This window comes from Sparus aurata, chromosome 11 (genome assembly GCF_900880675.1).
Source record: "Sparus aurata chromosome 11, fSpaAur1.1, whole genome shotgun sequence".
NCBI classification, from domain to species: Eukaryota; Metazoa; Chordata; class Actinopteri; order Spariformes; family Sparidae; genus Sparus; species Sparus aurata.
Genome location: NC_044197.1, coordinates 5,902,794 through 5,922,067, shown reverse-complemented (window position 1 = coordinate 5,922,067; position 19,274 = coordinate 5,902,794). Strand labels below are relative to the sequence as shown.

General features: G+C 42.9%; 1 protein-coding gene across 3 annotated transcripts; it reads left to right on the top strand.

The window, feature by feature from the left end:
* The first annotated feature begins 639 nt into the window (after window positions 1–639).
* Window positions 640–18,326, top strand: bcl6aa (BCL6A transcription repressor a). 3 transcript variants are annotated; one of them, XM_030434266.1, is made up of 10 exons: window positions 640–1,190; window positions 9,487–9,579; window positions 13,474–13,645; window positions 13,742–13,963; window positions 14,067–15,029; window positions 15,267–15,448; window positions 15,542–15,709; window positions 15,812–15,942; window positions 16,272–16,409; window positions 16,919–18,326. In XM_030434266.1, exons 1-10 carry the CDS (start codon window positions 1,163–1,165, stop codon window positions 17,057–17,059), a joined length of 2,238 nt encoding a protein of 745 aa, XP_030290126.1. In that variant the 5' UTR covers window positions 640–1,162; the 3' UTR covers window positions 17,060–18,326. The 3 variants fall into 3 exon arrangements, with proteins under 3 accessions (XP_030290126.1, XP_030290128.1, XP_030290127.1); XM_030434268.1 differs by lacking the exons at window positions 640–1,190; window positions 9,487–9,579 and adding an exon at window positions 11,191–11,359; XM_030434267.1 differs by lacking the exons at window positions 640–1,190; window positions 9,487–9,579 and adding an exon at window positions 11,411–13,388.
* The last annotated feature ends 948 nt before the right edge of the window (window positions 18,327–19,274 follow it).

Sequence of the window (19,274 nt, the reverse complement as noted above, 5' to 3'; positions counted from 1 at the left end):
TTTTTTTTTATTTGTAGCCCTAAAAGATCTAATGATTACATTTTGATTACTCCACTCTAATTATTTGACTCCCTGCCAAAATAAATGTAAAGCAGATTCCCCCTCCCTCCTAAATATTTGCTTTTTCTGTTTTCAGGATTTTCCTCCCTAATTTTCTCTCCAGCAGCCACATTACTGACCTTCCTATTGGCTGTGCCAGGTTGAAGTGACAGCTGGTGTGATGTAATAACACCCCCTCCTCTAGACAAGTTATAAAGAGCAATATCTAGTTCCATGGATTGAGATAAGCTTAGGTAGATTAATGCTCGAGGACACTGAAATGTTTGTTGTATAAAAGCACTGTTTATAAAACAATGTGTCATTGCCGTATATGAAAAACTCTGATCTGGCAGATGGCCTCAGCTCCGAGAGTTCCTCCATGCTAAAGGCACTGCAAGTCTGCGGTCTGTGCTCCTGAGGCTTAATGGGATTTTAGACTCTTCATTCAAATGAATTATATATAGAGAAACTGGGATTATTTTACAGGCTGTTTAATCTCTTCTTCTTTTTTTGCCAAACTGAGCCTGCCCCACAGTTTTAGCATTCGTGGAAAAAGTGGAGCGACCGAGTGCTACAATCAATGAACGCTAGAGTGCAGGCGGCCTATCAGCTCAGAGAGCCAGAGATGCCCTGTGGACCGCTTCTCTAACATGAAGCGTGCTCATTCGACTTGACTCACTTCAGCCCTGCTGCCGTGCCCGCCTTTCCAGAAGCATTCCCATCCTGCTGAACAATGACAGACACGAGGCTTCGACAGAGCTGCTCCGCCACCGCGAGACACAGATTCGGTGCCCTTTTGCACTGAAGACAGCTTCATCCCTCCAGCTTTAGCTGCCACTCATTGGGAGGCTCGGGCACCAGTCAGACGCTGCATCCTGGATCATCTAGCTACTTGCCAGAAAAAATAAAGCTCTGGTGAAAAACAGTAAGGCGGCTTGTGTTTATCGCTGCGCTCCGGATCTTATCCAGAGTCAGGTAGAAGAGTCGACTGATCTCGGTGACTGGCACCGCTGAAAAGACTTTTGGTGCGGCAGAAGAGGCCCCCCTTCGCCACCTGAACTGGGCTCACAGCTTTGAATTCAAGTCTCCACACTGCTTCCTGATTCCCACTACAGATCCCATCATGCCTCACTCCTTCCAGCAGAAAAAAGGTGAGACTTCTTTCTTTCTTTCTTTCTTTCTTTCTTTCTTTCTTTCCTCTGTTTCTCTGCAGCTGCACTGCCGTTTTGTTTCAGTGCTGGCAGGATGAATGAATGTGGAGCTAAAGAGAATGCATTCTTAGCAAACTGTCTTTGAATAGAAAATAAACTCTTTAAATTAATATTACATGTTCTGAAACGTATTGGACTTGCGATGCGATTCTGGATCGCTGTATCACCAGTTCTTGTCACAAATGTATTCTACCTCTACGATGCTTTGTACAGGTAATGAATTGCATGAAGAAATGATATTAAAGGGACAGTATGTAGTTTTGCAGAAGTAATTCAAACTCAGAATTGTAATATTTACAATACGAATTAGATTATAATAAAGTAATAGACAGAAATATGAATTTTTTCTATGACTGAATAAGCAAGCTGTTCTCTGAGGAAAATAAACACTGCTTGAAGCTAGAAAGGTGGCAGGGTCCGCCACATATAAACACAATAAAGCAGTATGAAACTGTGTTTGTTAATTCAGTTTATTCAATCATGAAAAAGAGGAGAGTTGGTTTAGTTTGTTCAGGCATAAAAAGATAACCAGCCAATGAAGATCGTTCTTTTCTTCCTCAAAATCTACATAGTGCACCTTTAAAACCTGTACTCGAACAACAAGTTTGATTGTTTTCTGGAAATATATATTTTAGATAAAACAAACACAACATTTAATTTAGATTTTATTAATTGCACTGGTCATGAAGTTGTTCTTTCGTGAGCAAACGGAATGAAGAGACGGGCATTCACGTACGTGTAACTTCGCCTCTGAATTGAGTCAGTTCCCTTTTTTATTTACAATCATTTTGAGGTCAATCAAACTTATCAGCGCCGCGAACCTCCAGAGGGTGAGTGGCAGACACGTACAAAGGCCAGACGCACTCATAAACACCACTGCTTTATCATGGTCAGCTAATCTCCGAGGTCAGATCAACCTACTGCTGAATCCTCTTACTCAGTCCCAACATTAACAAAAGCGAGCATGCAAAGCGACATTAAAGGACACGCGGTGCACACAGGCCGTGATAAAACAACTGACATCTGATAGGCAAATGGGAGTACCGAATGCATTAAGTAATGTTCTTATAAGTTATCTACAGCATGTAAAACATGCAAATGAGACACTTAACTTCGGGATAACATCGGAGTGATTTGACAGAGCTTTGTGATTCACGTCTGACTTTCATGTAAGTCGCTCCGCACAAGCCAGGAAAAACAAACACACGTTGGTGTTTTAACGGTAAAATAAAAAATAAAAAGTCATCTTAAAACTTAAATAAAAAGTTTCAACAGCAACACTGAACCCTTTCTTTTTTTTTACGTTTGAAATGAGAGCTAACAGATCCCAAATGGAACAATGAGATCTTTTCAATGGCCTGCGGTTGATTTTCGGGTAAATCCACGTGTGATATCATCAACAAACACTTGTAGTCCCGTGCATGCAAAAACACAATATACTGTATTTGAAAGTGTGGCACAAATCAAGCGTGTCTGTCTGTCTGCCTGCCTGCGCGATGTAGAGCAGATAAGAATTATGCAAACGTGTCGAGCACAGGAGGTGTCACTCTGCTTTCTTGCATCAACACTTCCACCTGGCATTTCCTCGGCTTCAGAGGCACTTCTAATGAAAGCGGGCGAGGGATACAATAGCTGCGGTGCGATAGCACGAACGAACTGTAATCAAAAAATATGTTCATTTCTTCATTTCGAATGTGCATACATGCATATTAACGAGGCCTGATGGTTATATGGGTTGATTTGTTTCTAGCAAACATATAGAGTGGGAGGTTTTCCAGCCTGGCTCCTTGTATCAGCTGAAATAAGGGCGTAGGCGCTGACAAGACAAAGTGAGCTTCATGAGAAGACTCGAAGATGAAATATCTGAAGCATCTAAGATTGTTCAGAAATGCGTTTAGAGAAGGAAAGAAAAATGAAACAGACGTGGTATGCCTCTCAGTTTTCCTCACGAATGTGTGTTTAATGTGTTATTTTCCTTGATGTTTCCTGAAAAATGCTTTTAAAATGTTTTTTTTTTGAGTCCATGTCAATACTTTCAGCACTTTTTTTTTTTTTTGAAAAGCAGTTGACTTCTGGGGCTTGGTGGAATTGCTTTCATCCTCGCCAATCCCATGTTTCCCATGTTGGATTTAAATCCATTTACTGCTTTGGCTGGAGGAAACCAAAAAAAAAAAGAGAGAAAAAAAAAAAAGGCTGACATGAAAATGCACCTATATAGTCTGCTAATGGAGGCTGTGAACGTTTGATGCAGATGGGATCTCAGACGCACTCAGGGGTTAATGCCACGCTGCTCGTGAGATGAAATTAAGACCGCTCATCTAAAGAACCTACACGTTTTGCAAATCTACAAGAATCGCGGTGTGGGGATGTGAGGAAATCGAGAGAATATATAAACACTGAGAAAGGAAGAGACAGAGAGCCGAGCGGGTGTCGATGTGCTTGGCGCGCTGTTGCTGCTCTGTGCGTGGCGTTGATCTCTGGCCTGGAGCTACGTGTGTGGAGTTCCTGTTTAACCAGCCCTGTAGACCAGTATCAGCACTGGCACGAGATGCAGGCGGCTACTCCGACCTGGCAGCGGGAGCAATGCAACGTGGGAGAATTTGATATTGTTGACGGTTAAAATCGGTCCGCAGCAACACAAGCAAAAGTCAACTGAGTGCCCTTTGGCCACGCGTCCATGTAAAGTGAATTCCTAAGAACTCGCCGTTTCTTGACGTCTATGTGACGAACACTCACACAGATACAATAGACAGTGCTATAAGTACATCACGCTGTGCATGACACAATTCAAACTGGTTCGGCAACTTTGGGCCTTGTTGATGATACAAGATCTCATGGGTGCATAAGAAAAGTTACCTCTGTTGGCTAAACACCGCTAATGGAAAACTTTAGAGGAAATCATCACGGTTTGTGTGCTCTCTCTCTCGCACATAGCTGTTTTGAATTCGTCACTCCTGCCGTGTATCAGCAGTAATCTGAGACTCTTAAAGTCTTTTGTTCCTGCTCCCACAGAACGGGTGGTTTTGTATTTTTGACTAGTCACCGAAGTGCTGGACGATGTCACCATCATGTCCACACCTGTAAAATGTGCTGAAACACCCTTGTGCAGTCATTCCACATGAATCCCACTCGTACTGGAGATCATCAGTTCCTAACCTTTGTTATCTGATGGGCACAAACAGCCTTTTGTCAACGACACCGCCCTCACATTTCATGTCAGTTATTGTGGATGAAGATTCAAAGGAACACTCCAAAACAATTATAATTTTCAATTAATTGAATCATCAGTGTTTAGGTTGGTTTGGCGAGTGGCAGGAGATCTCTCATCCATTTATTCAGTGCATTGTAGCTAACTTTAGCACGATTTATTTCAATTTATTTAACTTATTAATGACTTTTTAGCTAGAGTTTCCATTTAAACTGCTTATTTATTGCATTTCGCAATCTGCTTACTACTTCTTCATTCATACTTTTAGCTTTCGTCATCATTTTTAAAACGTTTATCAGGGTTCGTACACATTTTTCAAGGTCAAATTCAAGCACTTTTCAAGCACTTTTAAGGGTCATTTTTAAGATTTTTCAGCATCTTACTGCTGGGGTAAAATACGTATCTAAAGGAATATATATACACTTGTGATTTTTTTCTTCACTTTTTATCACAATTATGTACATTGTATTATGCTGTAAACATCTAAAATTATATTCTATAATAGCAAAAACTTCAGAAATCAATTATCCAGTCTGATCCCAATTTTGTAAAAGACACAGAGTTATAATGTCAAGCACTTTCAAGCACTTAAACTAAAATCCAAGCACTTTTCAGACCTTGAAAACACAACATTGAAATTCAAGCACTTTCAAGGATTTCAAGCACCCGTACGAACCCTGGTTTATACATTATTTTTGGCAAGATTATTTTGAACTGTTTATCCCTTACAATAAACTAGTGTTAAACCTTTTGTAAATTACCATTTTTTGTCACTGTTTTGGCAGTGCACTCATCTGCTTTCAGCTTATTAGCCCATTTCGCTCATTCTTCATTAGCCACTTTCAGCTAGCCTTGTCTATTTCTGAACTGTTTAGCCAATCCATTGCTGGCTAACGTAATTCATTTCAGTAGTTTATCTACTGTTTCAACCGTTTATCCATTAGCCTACTTTCAGCTAATTATTTCAACCAAAAAATGTGTTTCATTCATTATTTCATTCCTTGCTCTCTTAGCCAGCTGTTCAAACCATTTATTAATCATTTTCAGCACACTGTCTCGACCTGGACTACCCCTTGTAAGGGAACCAGTGTTGCACAGTGCGGGTCAATAAGAAGAATGCACGCCCATCACGTCAGTGAAGGCAAAACAGAATAAGCTGTGACATGAGGAAGGAGCCTTGCAACATCTCCGAAACAAACCAAACGCATGAAGATCCACAGTTGATACGAGGTATTGTGACAGCAGTGCAGAAAGGGGGTTGATTCAGACAGATGATTCTTATTGGATCATTACTGAGGGTGGTGCAAAGAAAAAAAAAAGACTCACTTGTTTACCATTTGAAGCTCAGCACTAAAGCTCCCTGTGACTGAGAGTGGGTATCTCTGTAAAAAAAATAAATAAAATAAAATAAAATGTAAAAATACCAGACTGAATCCACGTACAGACACACAACTAGGCTTCGAAACTAATCTGTGCAGAAGTTGTCCCAAATTTACCAACTCCTCCTCATGTGCTCTTGGAACTCCCGCATGTTGCAGCCCCGGAGCATGTGAGAGAAAAGAGGAAGACAGAGCAAACACTCGGATTGCGAAGATTTGTTGAGGATGGAAGCTGGTACTTGTATTACATCGCGGTGTTGTTTTTCTTGTGTGGAAGTGACCGACCCATCATCCAGCAGATGGCACACTGGCAAGAGACTGTTTGTGGTATGCGTGGAAAATTCCATCAAGTTCGACTCTGCAGGGCTGCATTCCTGGCTCCTCTCAGCTGGCCTTGAGAAAGTCCTGAATCTACATGCTTTGATTTGACTAAATTGGAATTCTAGTCCACCTACACGCCTCTGCTCTCACCATAACCTTAGCATGTAGCTTGCACGGGCAAGCCGGTGAACTCAAGGTTATCCGCACAGGCACTCTGCAGAAAGTTTTTTTTTTTTTTTTTTTTGTCGAGGGGTATTTTCTTTCCAAAATAAGTGATAAAGCAGAATAAATAGAGTTCAACAAAGCTTTTTATGTGTCCAGGGAGCCGTAACACTGAGCGCCAGAGCTGAAGCAACTCGTTCTGTTGTTGGCTGCCTCGCAACACACGCACAACTTTCGAGCGCGCCGTCAAAGTATCAGTGACGAGGGGGGAAACATTTAAGTGAATGGCCAAATTGTGTACACTTACAATTATGTTAACAGCGGCATGTGCAATCATCCTCTTATTTTAGATAATTGTGACCTCCTCGTCTCTGTTATTCAGCGCTGCAGGCGGTCTTCGAGTGTTTATCCTCGTCGAAAGGGGATGAAACACGACTTTCAACCCGGAGCGCGCATGAGTGCACAGACACTTGTTGCAGGATTGTTGCAGACAGACGTTTAATGCACGTCACAATCTTGACTTGCCTGTTTGTCTGCTCATTTAAAACACACACACACACAAAAAGCAAGAGGCAAGCATCCAAGTAAAGACTGCTCGTCATTACCTGCACAGAAAATCTTTTGAAGAGCTATCAGTGATTTTTTTTTTTTTTTTTACACGTCATCTTATTTAACTGAGGCTATAAATTATGCATACCATATGTTTGCAATGATCTGCTCAAATAGACGATCAAGGATTTAAAAAAACAAAAAAAAAACAGAGATGGAATGAGACCAGACGAGCAGATCTTTCTTCACAGACAAGCTGCAGCTGTGTCACAATTCAGACCTGCAGTGGGATCTGGTGTTTGACAAAGGGCCGACTTTGTTGTGGACAAAAGGAGGGGGAGAGGGGAAAAAAAAAATGCTTCTGGGATGCATGGAGTTAAAAAAAAGAAGAAGGAGAGAAAAAAAAGTGAAACTTAACAATATAAAAAAGAAATTCTTTTAAAGAAAGGAACTAAAAAGACCTCTGTAGCTAACAGCATTATCTGTTTGGTGTTACAGCTCGGTTGCATCATGCCTCTCAGAACAAAACTCCACACTCACATCTTTGCTGACAATGAACACTGAAGTTGGCAGAAATTTGCTGTGAAACGAGACAAAAGTGTGCAGTTTATGAAAAAAAGAAAGGAAAAAAAGAAAGAAGAAGAAGTGAGGCAACCTCCGGGCCTCGGGCTTTTGTCAGTGGGCATTTCTATTCAATGACCTATCATGCGCCGAGTGTATGCAATGATACGGCTGGGAGATGTTTCACACTGTGTCAGAAATGTACAAGGTCTTTTTTTTTTTTTTTTTCCTTTTTAACCGTGCAGCTGTTACCGGCCGGGCCAGACTTGGATCACTGTCACAACATGCTCCGGCTCTGATTGTTTCTGAGCAGCGTGCCGCACCAGACAATGAGACCAGGACCCCAACGTCATGACCCTGTTGTTTAATTATACAGCGCTGAATGGAGATCAAGGATTTAACACACACGCTGTTCATAATGTGAGAAACGTGTCACTCCTGTCAGTGCAGACGAGGAGGAGGTGGAGGGGGTTCGATATTGATCTGCTTCACCCTGCTCTCTTCCCCTTGCCCCCGTGTAAGTGGGTCATTTATTTTTTTTTTCCCGCTAGGAATTGGTTGAGTTACAAAAAAAAAAAAAAACTTTGCCAAGGATTTGCAGTAATTATCTCATCCTTCTATAGCAGGCGCAGCGTGGGGCCTTGGTAAATTACACATCTCCCCTCCTAACTCCTGGATGGTTTATGGCCGTGCATTATGCATAACTGTGCTGGAGCGCCTTAAACATCCCCCAAGTGGATTGAAATAAAGTTGACGCTGCTCTTTGTTTGGAGCTCAAGATAGTCTTTATTTGGCAGTGCTGAATCGGAGATTGCATGTAAAAGCGCGCGTCTTAATTATTTTGTAGACTTTTCTTTTTTTTTTTCTTCTTCTTCTTCTTCTTTTCTCTGCTCCCCAATGGCTTGTGAACACCTGGAGTGGTTTTTTTTTTTTTTTTTTTTTTTTTTAGTGGGATGCCGGATCCAGATGGGCGGATGCGCGGGGCGATCCACAGGGAAATGTCGGTTGCATTACAGCGCAGTGTGTCGTCATGTGAAGGGTTAAACGAGACGAGAAGGGGGGGGGGGGGGGAAGGAGCCTGCATCGGATTCCTTTTGGATGAAACGTACAACACGGGCTTCTGCACGCTGAATGAGAAAGACTCACATGTCCCTGATGTCAATTAAAGCTCGTGTAAGCACTATTGTGTCAAGGATAGTCGAATTTCTTTGTACAGTGGGCCTTGTGCGAAAAACACTTAAACGCTAATCAAGAGGACAATGGTTTTACATGGAAATCAAGATCTTAAAAATGTATTTCACGCCGCTCAAGTATGGATCTTAAGAGAACAAGACATCGCTCAAAGACTTGTGTAAAAATGCAGAATGATCAATAGGTGTAGAGAAGCTGTGAGGGTGTTATTAAATAAAATACAAATCCAGCCCTGATGAAAAGCCTGTGTAATCAAACATGGCTTGTGCTGTGTTTACTTATTATGAACGTAAAGGGGCTCGCTGCTTCAGTCTTTGTTTGCCCAGTTTATCTCTACAGTGATCTGAATACCAACTTAAAGGTGCACTACGTAGAGAAGGGAAAGATCTTCATCGGGTCATATTTTGCGCCTTAATGATCAAACTCTTGTTTGTTTTTTATGACCGAATAAACCGAATAAACAAACTGACCTTAAAGGACAACGCACTTTCATACCGTTACACTTATATGTGGCGGACCCTGCCACCTCTCTAGCCCGAAACAGTCTTCTGGGGACCTTGTTTTCCTCCGAGCACAGCTTGTTTATCAGTTGTGAAAAATATAAATATTTGTGAGTTTGTGCTATTTCCTCATTAACATTGTAAATATTAAAATTCGGAGTTTGGATTTTTCTTCTCCAAAACTACACAGCGCCCCTTTTTTTAATCATCCAGACGTGTGTTTGCCACTGGAGCACTGAAAGTCTGACACCGTGTTATTGAACTACTGAAGATAAATATTTCGAAGAGGCGCAGACACTTTCACTCTCACAGTGTCATCTAATGTATCTTGTGTTTTTCGCTGTCTTTTGTCGTGGTGCTATCAGCTCAGCAAATGCTCCTCCTGTGCCAAGGAGTGAGCGGGATGAGAAAAGATGGGGAACCCGCGGTTTGGACCCACCACAAACAAAGTTTCCAAGGTGAGTCACTGACAGTAAACGCTTGCCCACAACTTACGACATTAATACACATTTCGCTTTCACACGCGTCCCCTAACCAGTCTATTAGAACCATATGTAAATTCACACCAGCACTCAGCTCCACACGGGGACCAGCTCAACCACAGATTTGAACAAAGGGTCTGAAAGGAGCACGAAGTAAAAAAAAAAAAAAACACAACAAAAACACAACACCAGTGAGCTGAGAAAGTACAAAAAAGACTGCGTTTATTCTTGCCCAACTCTGAGAAATGATGCAACAGGGAGAACACATGCCTTAAATTAAATGGTAAGAGGGAGAAAAGAAAAGGAAAGGGGAAAAAAAAAAATCACAGCAATGCATTCAATTAATTTTCCAGGAATCTTTCACTTTGCATTTCAATGAGCAATGTTTCTTTTGTTGTAAGTGTGCACAACATCTGACACGGACAACTTCACAGGCAGCCTCACACCAAACTGCCTAAACACTCAAATATATATATATTTTCCAAAGAACGGGAGAAAACTTTTAAAATAATAAAATAAAATACATAACAAGCTGTGTTAACTGAGTTACTGAGGCTTTTTTAATATTACAGCACCCCCAAAAATTAACCAACAGCCTGACCTTGACATTATTTTCTTTTTTACAAAATAGGTCTCATGGCTTTTTTTTTTTTAAGACATTGATTCTCTGAACATCATCTGCTTGAGTTCTGAATTATAACAAATGGTAGGTAACATTCACATACAGTCAGATTTTGGTGATCTCTCTCTCTCTCTCTCTCTCTCTCACGCAACAAGTTCAGGACAATCATGAAGTCAAAACACATCTACAGCTACTCTGAACACACGTTGAATCCACAGACCCACTGACTGACTGACTGGAGAGCGGCTCTAACACAGCAACAGCAACACATGAGACGTATTAAACCCATTATACGCGCACATGAGACGATAAAAACTGGAAGCGCAAAGTTGGACCATGCAAACCAAACGATCGCATCCACATGACGCGCTGCTGCTTGCCTCTCTGTCTCTATATCTGTCTCTCTGCAACACTCGTGAATAATAAATCTATTAAAGCTTTCCTTTTTCTACAAACCCCCCTACCGATGGTGATTCGCAGCATTCCCCATCTATGAAGTCAAACACACGGCATACCTGCAGGAAATCTGGATCTAAAAAAAAAAAAAAATGTTTAAAAAAAACCCCAAAACAAAACAAAAGATCTGCGGATGAGGATGAAAAGCCGAGCCTGTCGCATCGACCTGTCCCGCGTGGGCCTAATTAAGATGTCGGTCTGTGTGCTGTACATGTCGGGTCTGTGTGTTCAATGCGACGGAAGGCAGCGGAACGACACATCGCTTAAATCATAGAATATAAATTAGTTCTCAGAATTTCGGGGGCTGGGTTTAAGGAACTCGTGACGTCGCCGGCTCGACGTCCTGTGACTCTGGACGCAACCATCGTCAGAGGGGGGGTGCCGGGTGCTTATCAAACAATTTCCCGCATTATTTTACGAAATAATTCTCGTTTTCGCACTCTTTAAAATACTCGGGGCGCGACTTGCTCGCTGATAAAACCACCGCGCGTAGAAAGTGCGAGAAAAATCGCTTTGAAAACGAGTCTTTTCCGCCACATGGGAAAAAAACGTCTCTCCCCCGCCCTGAGAAAGTGGTACGGTCCCGGGCTCAAATTCCGAGAATTGAGCTCGTCTGATTCTTAGAACTGGGGTTCTTAGAAGTGGTGATGCAAGAAGTTTCTAGGAAAGCGCTACCAGGTGATTTTTTAAATTCCTTTTCTGCTCTAATTTGGCGCGAAGTTGTTATGTACTGTATGTTGCTTATGTCGTTTTTATAACACAGTGGGTTATTTCTCCCTGTTTGTGCTGTTGGAGTGTTTGTGGAGACGGCGGGCTGTTTGTGTGACTGAGTCCGCTGTCAGTGTTGAACAAGCGCAGAGTCGAAACTCTGAAGTGGCTCCGGTGGTGACAGCCGGAGCTCCGCTGTCTGTCTGTCTGTGTCTGACGGAGCTGCCCGCCGCTGCGCTGCCGCCTCTGCCGCCGCTGGTCGGAGGTGAACCAGCGGCGGCGGCAGGCAGACAAGACAGGCGGGCGGACGGCGGCAGCCTCCCCGCCGGAGCTCCCACGTCTCTCGGCTGTGAAGCTGTAATAACGCTCGGGTCAGATAACTACAACCGAGGGGGGAGAATGAGGACTCGGAGCCGTGCGAGGGCTCACCAGGAGCCCGGGGTGCGTTCACGGACATAGTTGCTGTGTGACTCTGATTTAATGTTCATGTGTCAACAGTGCGGCGGCTGTCAGACGAACTTTGCTGGCAGCATGGCAGCCTCAGGTCCGAGAGTCATGTCGTGTTTTTTCTTTTGTTTATTTATTTGTTTTAACTCCGGCGGTAATTTGCTCTAAAAGGCTGCCTCGAACAGCCCCGTCTGTTACCGTAACACACTGCAGCGGAAACATTAGCGCTGATGTGAGTGTGTGTTTTTCCACCATACACAGCCAGTGTGTGCGTGTGTGTGTGTGCGTGTGTGTGCGCTGCACACGTCGTCGCACCAACTTGTCTCTCGTGTTTCCACTGTGACACCGTCGACAGGCTTCACCTCGAAGTTCAGAGTGTTTCTTTTCTTTTTCTTTTTTTTTTTAGTGAGAGAGATGCGCTCAAAAAGTGTCGCCTCGCTTCTCGTCACGGGCTCAAGAGTTTCGTTTAAGACTGCGTTTATACTCAGGAAACTGTTTACAATTAAGATCATAGAATAAAAATGCAAATAAAATCAAGAAGTCTGTTGAGACTTTAATTTTTTTAATTGGTGTGCTGACAGAAATTTGGCTGCTGTCATGTCATTTTTTTTTAATTTCTTATAAATTATCACACTTTATAGCTGCAGTCCTCCAAAACAGACTCTGAAAATGTGGTTGATCTTGTCAGATACATCAGCACCTTCTCGATCAGAGGATATCTGTCTATTTGCTGCTGCACTCTGTCCCTGCTTCTATTCTCGGACGGGGTCCAGTTTCACACCTCACTCTTTGACTCCGAGTTCAAGACTTCTGGTCGCAGATATTTAATCCTCGTTCCAATTTTAGTAATTGCGCCATAACATATTGTAAAGAGAGAGGAGAGGGAGAGAGAGAGCTGCCACATGGTCTTCACCACAGCAGACAGGACAAAGTGTCACCAGGCGGTGGTGACCCGGTCAGCTGCTGTCTTGCGGTTGAAAATTAAATTTCATAGTTTGTGTGAGGAAGAGGAGAGGGGAAAAAAGAAAAAGTTTCGGGTTGATGAGTGAGCTGCTTGTTGAATCTATTTCCCCTGATTTCTAACAGCTTGTTGATGGTGATTGTGTGAAAATGGGACCCCGCTGCAGTGAAGACAGGAAGACTCAACTTTTCTCCGTTATAGATCATTATTATAAAGCTGAGAATGGATTTTAAAATATGCATCTGAGTAGCTGCTGGAATATGTGTGATTTAATACGGCAAAATAATTTTAGTTTCCCCCGCAAAAAAAAAATGTCTTGTAAGAGATTTTGTTTGTGTGTTTGTCTGTTTGTTTGTTTGCACTCCATCTCTTCTGTCGTATTAACTTGTCAACCGGTGGTTCAAAGCGAGAAAGTGAGGGGGAGAGAAATGACTCCAAAGGTAGAAATTTAAATGTCTAGACAGTGTTTATTTAATAAATGGCGCCGCCTTCTGGAGGACCGGCCGATCTGCGCCTCGCAAAGAACCTGACGAGGCTCAGCAATGATCTCAGGCCAGTTCAGTTACTCGGAGGTGACCTTACAGCACGGAGGTGAACTGTGGCACACCGCAGTGGCAAAACTCTCCCCGATGCCGTTCTTGTGAAATAACCTCACTGTTGTTTTCCTGTTTTGCAGAACTTGACAAAATGGCTTGCGCAGCAGACAGCTGCATACAGTTCACACGCCATGCAAGTGATGTCCTGCTCAACCTGAACCGGCTCCGCAGCAGAGACATCCTCACAGATGTCACTATCCTGGTCAACAGACAGCAGTTTCGTGCACACAAGACCGTCCTCATGGCTTGCAGGTGCGTGTTCATTCCTTGTTGCGAGCTGATTTGTTTCTTGCTGCAGTTTCGAGGATGAAGGCGCTGATGGTTGTGCGCTCTTGTCTCGTCTTTCAGTGGGCTCTTTTACACCATCTTTACTGACTCCCACAAGTGCAACCTTAACGCGATCAGTCTGGACCCAAAGGTGGACCCAGAGGGCTTTGCCATCCTGCTGGAGTTCATGTACACCTCCCGTCTCACACTAAAGGAGAGTCTGATTATGGCGATCATGAACACAGCCATCTACCTGCAGATGGACCATGTTGTGGACACGTGCCACAGATTCATCAAATCCAGGTTGGTAGAATCAACTTCTGTTTGTTCTGTTCCGCCGAAAATCAGCCAAATTGATCTTGATCAGCATCTTGTCGTGTTTTAACCCGCTCGATCTTTTCCTCAGCGATCCGGTCAAGCTGCCCAGAGATGAGTTTTTGGTCAGTCCCTTGGTTTTACCTCAGGATGTCCACGCGTACCGGCCCCATGATGTTGTTGACAGTTTGCACAGCCGCGTCGCTCCGTTCAGGGATGGAAGGCCCTACGGCTCAAACATGTTCAACGGGGTCAGCACCCCCAGCAACTACCATCTCTACGGGCAGTTTCCCATGCCAGGATTCCCTTTCCCTCTGTGCAAGCTGACTGACGCCAAAAATGCTTTTGCTGACCTCTCTAAGAGTGGCATCCACCACAAGCATTGTTCTCCGCATGACAGCGCCAACATCATCAGGGCAGAGTACAGCAGGGCGGTGGGCTCCAGCTCCTCCAGCATTATTCACTCCACCACCTACGCTTCCAGGGAGGTAGGGAGAGACGACGAGATGAGGAAGGAAAGCCACGAGGGGGTCGGCCAGTCTATTGCTCTCGGAGCGAGGAAACGTGCGTTCCCCGTGTTGACCCTCGAGCCCCAGAAAGACTCCGGCAAAGATAACACTCCCCAAGTGGAGGAAGACCTGATCCATCAGCACTACCCCCTCGGAATCTCCTCCGCCGGACGCAAGAGCCTCATGAGCAGCCCGCAGAGCCCCCTCAAATCAGACTGCCAGCCCAACTCCCCAACGGAGTCCAGCAGCAGCAAGAACGCCGGCCTCTCTCAAGCCGCAGGAGTGCAAGTACCGCAGGGCACGCCGGACCCCAAAGCTCGCAACTGGAAGAAGTACAAGTTCATCGTGTTGAATCAGAGCGCGAAGGAGGACGAGGTGGGGCTGCGGGATCCCGGGCTCCGCTCCCCTCAGCGCCTCGGCCTGCAGCCCTACCTCCACCCCAGCGACTCGGAGAACCTCGACCCACAAACCACGAGCAAGAGCAACGATCACAGCGAGGACCTGCCCGCACCCCAGGCCAGCCGGCTCAACAATATCATTAGCAGGTAAGAAAATGTTTATTTTTCTCGTGTCAGTCAGGTTGTGTGAGGTGCTGCGAAGATTTGGGGGGTAATGAAGATATCATATAATCTTTTTAAAGCCATTTATCATACTTTTCTCCTGCGATCCAGTTTACTGTTCTGTATTTTCAGCAGTCAGCGGGATCATTTTAGGAACTTTACCTTGGAATTATCCTATTTTCGTTTAAGATCTGATTTTAAGTATTCCTCCTTTGTCTTTAGCGCACTTGAGGGGTCTCTGAGGAACGGCGACAGCCACCCTCCACACTACCTGAGCCGTCTGAACTGCTCAACCTGCGGCACGCCGTCCCCACAGCACTCAGAAGTCTGTCCCAACACCTCCAGGTCCCGTCTCACAGACGACATGGCGGAGCTGCACTCCGAATACTCAGACTCCAGCTGTGGTGGGTTTATGACGGCTATTAAACATCAACGACAAATATAAATTAAAGATGATTGTTTCGGTGTTAACTTCGACTGAAACTCCTCCTCAACAGAAAACGGCACGTTCTTCTGTAACGAATGTGACTCCAAGTTCGCCGAAGACGAAGCGCTGAAACAACACATGCTTCAAGTGCACAGCGACAAGCCATACAAGTGCGACCGCTGCCAGGCTGCTTTCCGCTACAAGGGCAACCTGGCCAGCCACAAGACTGTCCACACGGGTACGTCTGACGCATTCATTTACCGCCCGTCACGCGTGCAACTTTTTTTTTTGGGCTTCTTGAATTCTGACGGGGTATCTCTAATTATTTCTGTGCTTTCAGGGGAGAAGCCGTATCGCTGTAATATCTGTGGTGCTCAGTTTAACCGACCAGCTAACCTCAAGACTCACACTCGCATCCACTCAGGAGAGAAGCCATACAAATGTGAGACGTGCGGCGCGCGTTTTGTACAGGTAATGACACACTTACACAAACATCTGGATCTGGCACTTTTTTATTGAACTTTTTCCTCTCTCTATTGTGTTCGGGGCCAACGGCACTAATACTCACCTCTATCTATGGGTGGGTGCAGTCATTTTCAGCTTTACACAAGTGCCCGTAATTATAGGAAAGAACATCCTCAAGGCCGTTTTGGCATTCATATAATAGATGCCGATATATGCGCTGTCAGAGAGGTTTTAACGTAGGATTTGCTAACGCATTCCTAGATAATGGTCTGCAAGTCAGGCAGTTTGATTCAGGCGGTTATATGTATGTTTTTTTTTGTTTGTTCGCGTTCCAGGTTGCTCATCTCCGTGCTCATGTGTTGATCCACACCGGTGAGAAGCCATACCCGTGTGAGATCTGTGGAACACGCTTCCGTCACCTGCAGACGCTGAAGAGCCACCTGCGTATCCACACGGGAGAGAAGCCCTATCATGTAGGTCGACACAGCGAGTTACAGCACCAATACGATAACGTTACCTTCTTTGAAATCAAATTTTAAAGGTGCCCTACGTAGTTTTGGGGGAAGAAATTTTAATCGGAAGAGAAAAATCGACATTGACTGATTTAAAAAAAAAAAAAAAAATTTATGCCAAAACAAACTGAATAAACAAACTCTCTTTATTTTCATGGCTGAATAAACAAACTGATATTAAAGAACAACACAGTTTCATACTGCTTTCATTTGTTTATATGTGGCGGACCCTGCCACCTCCTCGCTTCAAACAGTGCTCAGGGGACCTTATATTCCTCTGGGAACAGCTCGTTTATTCAGTTACGGAATAAATAAATTGTATTATTACCACATTGACATTGTAAATATTAATATTCTGTGTTTGATCTTCTTCACCAAAACTACGTAGTGCCCCTTTTAAGCACTTGTAAGATGCTAAACATGCCTCAAAATAACATTCTGCTGTTTTTTTTTTTTTTTGTCCTTTTCAGTGTGAGAAATGCAACTTGCACTTCCGCCACAAGAGTCAGCTCCGTCTGCATCTCCGACAGAAGCACGGCGCCATCACTAACACCAAGATCCAATACCGCATGTCGGCGGACATGCCTACTGACTTGACAAAGGCATGCTGAGCGGGAAGAAGGGAACAGTTTCAAAAAAGGAGGCAATCTTGACCTTGGCATTTAAAAGACCCCAACTTGTACAATCATCCAAAATTGTAGTGCCACACTGTGTTTATTAGACAAATAAATTGGCTGTGTACGCCATTCTAAACGGGTTTCCACTACATGTGAACGTAGAGCCACATACGGCATCTTAGTCACTTTATTGTTTCTATATAGATATAAATATATATATATATATGTATGTCGGACGTGTTTCTAAGCTTTGAAGGTACGTATATAAAGCTTTATTTTGTTGAGAAGGATGGAATGTAAACAATCTGTTTTTTGAAAATACAGTATTTTATATCAGAGAACTTACTTTTCTGAAAGTATTGAAAATTTTGATCGACGGGTGGTACATATATTTTAAGATAACGAGATTTGCGGCTGTATAGAGTTGTCTATACATTTTTATGTAGATGTACGTACATGTTGCACCATGTCAAGTTGCCATACTCATGTGAAGAGGCTGGGGGGGGGGGGGTAAAAAAAAAAAATGACGAAATTGGTTTTTAGTGGAAAAAACATATCAGATGACTGCTGCTGTCTGATGAGGATATGCATGAGGTACTCTGTTACCGTCGCCAGTTGTCAGCGCACATGAAGTGGGCAACTGCATAAATATTGTGACATATTGTGTAATTATATCTGTGGGATTGCTCTCTGCTGGCAGAGCCAATCTAAGTGTTGAAATTGCATTTCAAGGTACTGCTTTGTTATGACCAAGAAAATATTTTGCTTCAGATATGTATTTGTATAGATGTGAATTTTTTTTCTTTCTTTTTTTTTTTTTTTTTTTTGGGTTCATTTGTTTTCCATAAGTGAAGGTTTACAGTTTTTGGTCATTGTTCTTAGATCCTACAGTAAAGTTGTTTGTGTCAAGGTTTTTTTGTTTGTACATACACTGTGTATTCAATGTGCCTTTCTCTATGGTGACTGAATTCTTCTCCGTTCAGCCCGGCTGTATTAAGGTACAACTCAAGGACACCACTAGTCCTAGATCCCTGTTTGTTTGTATGTGTGTGTGTACGTATGTATGTGTGTATGTGTGTGTGGGGGGTGTGTGTATATATTTTTAAATGCTTGTTGTCACCGACCCTAAAACATGCAAATTCATCATTGTAAATCTTCAGGACTTGTTTTTGGATTGGGCTTTTTTAACTGCATTAAAAATAATTGTACAATGTTTAGATGTATGAATGTAAAATAAACGTATTGGATTTCTATGTATTAACACCACGACTGAGTTTTTCATGTTAAAAATGTGTTTCATGTTTTGGGCACACAGATTGTTACTATAGCGACATGAAAACTGCAGGATTTAACTTGTGGATTAAATATGGCTCAATATATATAACTATAATAAATAAAGTTATATAAGAGTAAAGCCTGTTAGACCAGCTGCCACGTTTATCCTCTAATAATTGGAGGATTATAATTGTAATATGAGATTATGAAACTGTACCTTCAAAATAAGGTTTACTGTACATTTATTATGAAAAAAAAACCAACTAAAAATAGATTTTCTGCAAAACAGAGGAACAATATGAGTTGATTTTCCCTGAAAAACTGAATCAAAGGACAGAACTGCATCCAAATCAGACACACATTCTTCTCTTTGCACTCAAAAATCCTGTAAAAACTGCAGCAGCGGGACGAAAAACTAATCACAATGGGACAAAAGTTCTGATCAGACTCATAATGAACTATCAACTGACAACAACTCTTATAAAAGGGACTGCCCCCTAAGAAACCATCCAGCACAATGTTTGTTTGTGGTGGCAAACATCAGAAAATTAGGATTAACAATTAAAGCTTATGACAAAATATCTTTGAAAAAGATGAGAAATATGTTTACGCTAAACTGATACGCATGAATATAGAAGTGGTTAAGTGGTTTGTGTCAGGTTGGAACTTAAGATTTAATGTTTAAGAGCTTTTTAGATAATTTTAGAAAAAATTCAAGACTTATTTCTTAATCAAACATGGCATCTAAGTATAAAGGTAAGTACAGGGAGGTTTTATGTAGGAATATGGGTAAATACGGGATTAAAGGGGTTCTGTAGAACTTATTTTTTGTGCCGGAAACCAGTCGTAAGTTTATGTGAATGGACTCCATTTCTAAACTGTTGTTATCTGCTGTTGCTCTCTGTTGGCGGAGCACAGAGAGGCACTAAGACAA